This window comes from Temnothorax curvispinosus, unplaced genomic scaffold (genome assembly GCF_003070985.1).
Source record: "Temnothorax curvispinosus isolate PA1 unplaced genomic scaffold, ASM307098v1 QBEX01011691.1, whole genome shotgun sequence".
In the NCBI taxonomy this organism is placed as follows: domain Eukaryota; kingdom Metazoa; phylum Arthropoda; class Insecta; order Hymenoptera; family Formicidae; genus Temnothorax; species Temnothorax curvispinosus.
Window position 1 is genome coordinate 17,297 of NW_020221471.1, and position 4,128 is coordinate 21,424.

Below are 4,128 nucleotides of genomic sequence, written 5' to 3' on the forward strand. Positions count from 1 at the left end.
ACACACACACACACACACACACACACACACACACACACACACACACAAGTATACGATATACTGAAGAACTAACCATAAATAGCAGCAAGAAGATCTTTTTCTAAAAATTTATTTGGCGGCGCAGTTCTCCCACTATCCAGGAACTTTTTCTTTTGCACATTGCAGCTACTAATAACATGAGTCAGCAATTTTTCTGTGCCAAACATATGCTGTGCAAGGGTATAAATGTATGCTTTGTCACCAGTTTCATTGTTGTTTGATGGATCCATATACATAATTTCAGCAATAGCTTTTATCTTCTCCCAGCCTACCACAGGCACCCATATCGCTGGATTTTCATGTATCAGTATTTTATCCTAAAATAAATTAAGAAGTCATATTTTAATGCTAAATTTATGTAATAATTGAAAATATCATATACTTGATAGATAACATTTCAAATAAGAATTAAGAATACCTCTTTAATATTCTCGAGTGACATTGCTGATGCTGCTGGTTCTTGTGTTTCAGTAGTATCCATAGGTTCGAGTTTTACAGGTCCATTGTCAGCTACAAATGAATCTTCAATATGAAATCTTGAGGTATTTAATGATAATGACTCAGATGTGGCACGTTCTACGCTGACTGGTAAAAGGCATGCTGAAGGTTTTGATTCTGATAAAGTATTGGTTGTTGAAGTTCTTGATGATACAGGAGTGGATGCTGCACATTTTGATACCGATGTTGGAGATTTGCTACTTAATGGAGAATTAAGTTTTGCAATTTTACTAATTCTTTCTTCATTGCCTTTAAAATTTTCATCAAGTAATTTATTTTTATCAGATATTATTGAAGAGGATTTTTCAATAAATCTGCTTGAAGAAACTGATAATGAAGTTTTCGATGATGATAATGATGACGTATATGAACTTGATGCAATAGTACAAGGTGGAGACTGTGTAAGTTGTTCAACATGTGATTTGGCGCTGTTTGCTGAAGATGATGAAAAATACTCTTTCTGGTATAATATATTAAGAGTTCTTATCTCTTCCAGCTCCTTTTCTAACTTTTTTATTTTTGTTTCCAGTGATTTAATTTTTTTAGCTTTGTCCTGCATAGCCTCCACATGCAACTTCTTAGGCATAACATCATCATCTGAATCATCTGATGATTCTTCTTCCTCTTTATGGTAATCTTCATCATAATTTTCATCATAATCTTCATCATAATCTTCATCATTTTTAGTTGCAGTATATTTATCTCGCTTGCTCCATAAAAGTTTCTTCCTTTTGGTAACAAATTTTTCTGCGAGCACAGTATGTGCAGATTCTTTCTTAGTCTTTCCCTACAAGTTCAAAATAATTGTAAAATTTAAGTTACAGTTTCTTTAATTAATAATTTAAAATAAAATATATCAATACATAAAATATATCAGCAAAAAATAAAATTATATATTAAGAGACAACGGCAGTGTCTCGCGCTGTCTGAGTCTCGATTTCACACTTTATTTTTAATAACTAAAAATATAGTTTTATATAATTATTATAAGTTTTTTATTATAATAAATAATTTATAAACTATTAGTTTTTTATTATAATAAATAATTTATAAACTATTATAATATTTATAATAGTAAATTTATACTATTATTACTATTATAAATATTACTATTAGATATAAATAAGTTTTAAAACTATAATTATTTGTATACTTTAAAAAAATTTAATTGTTTATTTTTAGATAAATCAAATTGTTTTTGTTTTATTTATGGAAAGAATGCATAAGTTTAATGAACGATATTATACAAAATTAAAATAGAAGTAGTAGGCTCTGAAATTGGAAATCCTCAAATGAGAAAAAAGTGGGCTAATTATAATAGAGACAGGCACGGTAAACGTTGCGCAAATGTTTCTTTTTTTATTCAAATTGTTTATTTTCGTACGTTTCGGACCATCCTCAATTCCTCAACAACTATCCATACAAATTAATAAATTATGTGAAGAACAGATGTTCTAATTGGATTCGCCAAAAATATACATAAATATAAAATAACAAATACGTACGCAATAATCGTTCAAATTAAAAATGTACCTCTCTGTGGTCCCAGAAAATTCTCTCGGCGAGCAAGTATAATGAGCCACCCTCCGGTTCCAGCTGTAAGGATAATCAACACACAAATACCGTATATTTTTCTTACGGATTGGAACCGGAGGGAGGTTTATTATTCTTGTTTGCCGATAAAATTTTCTGAGACCATCAAAGAGATTAATTTTCAATTGGAATGATTATTGCGTATGTATTTGTTATTCTATATTTATTTGCATTTTTTGCGAATCTAATTAGAACATCTACGGTTTACATAAATTATTAAATTGTATGCATAATTGTGTGCTGAGGATTGTCCAAAACCAGAAACGTACGGAAATAAATAATTTGAATAAAAAAAGAAACATTTGTGCAATTAATTCTTAAGAATTATACAAAATGTTTGATAAAATTTAATTGTTTTTCTTTATATTAATTTATGCTTTGATATACGTCTTACTTATTTTCATATAATTGTCATATATTTTTGAACAATATAATTTTCTATTTATACTGGCACAATTTTTCAATCACATTATTTTTGTATTATAATATTTCTTACTTAAACGAGTATAAACTTTCAAGATCAGCACATATCTGCGTATAATATGTATGACATATTATATTTTGATAATCTTACAGCAACATTTGTAGTACATGTCGAATGTGTATAGTGCATTTTTTATAATTCTTTCTTCAAATATTTTTTTATTAACATATTTTTGTTAAAGTAGACTTTTTATCCCAGAAGGAAGAAGTAAGAATCCATAAGTCATTATATAATCATATAAATCAAAATATCGGTTTATCAGAAATAAATCCATCCTTGTCCTCTCTTTTTATTCATTAAAGTGCGACAGTAAATTATAAGCAATCGGAATAAATGTAACTGCCAATATACGGTCAGGTGAAATCTTTTACGTCAAATATTTTCTTGTGTAAATTTACGTACATTCTTTGCTCCGTAAAACTGCGCGTTGTTACTTACGGATTTAAAATGCAGCTTAAAACCAAAACTAGAATAATACTATGACCTAATTAAATTGATAATCAATTTAATTTAATACATTGATATATTTCCCTTCCCCCAACCCCTCGAAAATCAAAGAATATGTTACAAAAAATATCATCTCAGTCAGGAATCGAACCTGGGATCTCCCAACTATCTGGAATGAATGTCTTAACCAATTCGACTGATTGTGAGACATGTGGTGATATTTAAATTAAAAAAAAATTAAAACCCAAGTAGTACATATAACTTTGTGTGTATTCCCATTTAAGAATTTTTCTATTCTAACCCAGGTAGTAGTAGCTTTAATTTTTCTTAACATATTACACCTCGAAAAAACCTAAGTAACAAAGTGATAGACGTAATCTTTGTATCTCGAAAAATCTCGAAAAAACCTAAGTAACAAAGTGATAGACGTAATCTTTGTATCTCGAAAAATCATGAAAAAACCTAAGCAGTACGTTACCTTATCAAAAATGAGTCGTGCTTCAAGTGATCTATTACAATTACAAAAAAGAAATGATATCTCTTTTTAAATTACAGCGCCAATTACAGAGAGAACATACACTGAGATAAAAAATTTGTCAATCCCAAGAAATATTTAGTCCGATACGTTCAACTAAACATTTCAGTTAGTTAACTAAACATTAGTTGAATTAATTAATTCTTGATTAAGAATACGAAATAAATTGTTGAAACAACTAATATTTAGTTAACTAACTAAAATGTTTAGTTGAACGTATCGAACTAAATATTTCTTGGGATTAACAATTTTTTCTCTCATTGTATTTTTCGAGATACAAAGATTACGTCTACCACTTGTTACTTAGGTTTTTTCGAGGTGAAGAATTACAGAGGTAACTATACAAAATACAAATATTTTATTAAAATATTTAAACCCAACAAGGGAATACAAGGTATTTAAATACAAAGTTTGTATATGTATTTTAAAAGATTTAATCGCATCGCAAAGAATTACAGAGGTAACAGTACAAAATTAAAATATTTTATTAAAATACATAAATTTTTCTTGTCAAAAAACTTGGCGCTGCTAG

General features: G+C 28.4%; 1 protein-coding gene across 1 annotated transcript in view; it reads right to left on the reverse strand.

Moving 5' to 3' along the window:
• LOC112461721 overlaps positions 1–1,324 on the reverse strand; it is a gene marked incomplete at its 5' end in the record, with an annotated part of 1,674 nt that extends 350 nt beyond the window's left edge. Inside the window, 3 exons of the mRNA XM_025027064.1 lie at positions 74–356; positions 458–786; positions 925–1,324. Coding sequence (XP_024882832.1) covers positions 74–356; positions 458–786; positions 925–1,324 — 1,012 coding nt within the window. The remainder of the gene's footprint in view (positions 1–73; positions 357–457; positions 787–924) is intronic.
• Between the last annotated feature and the right edge of the window lie 2,804 nt (positions 1,325–4,128).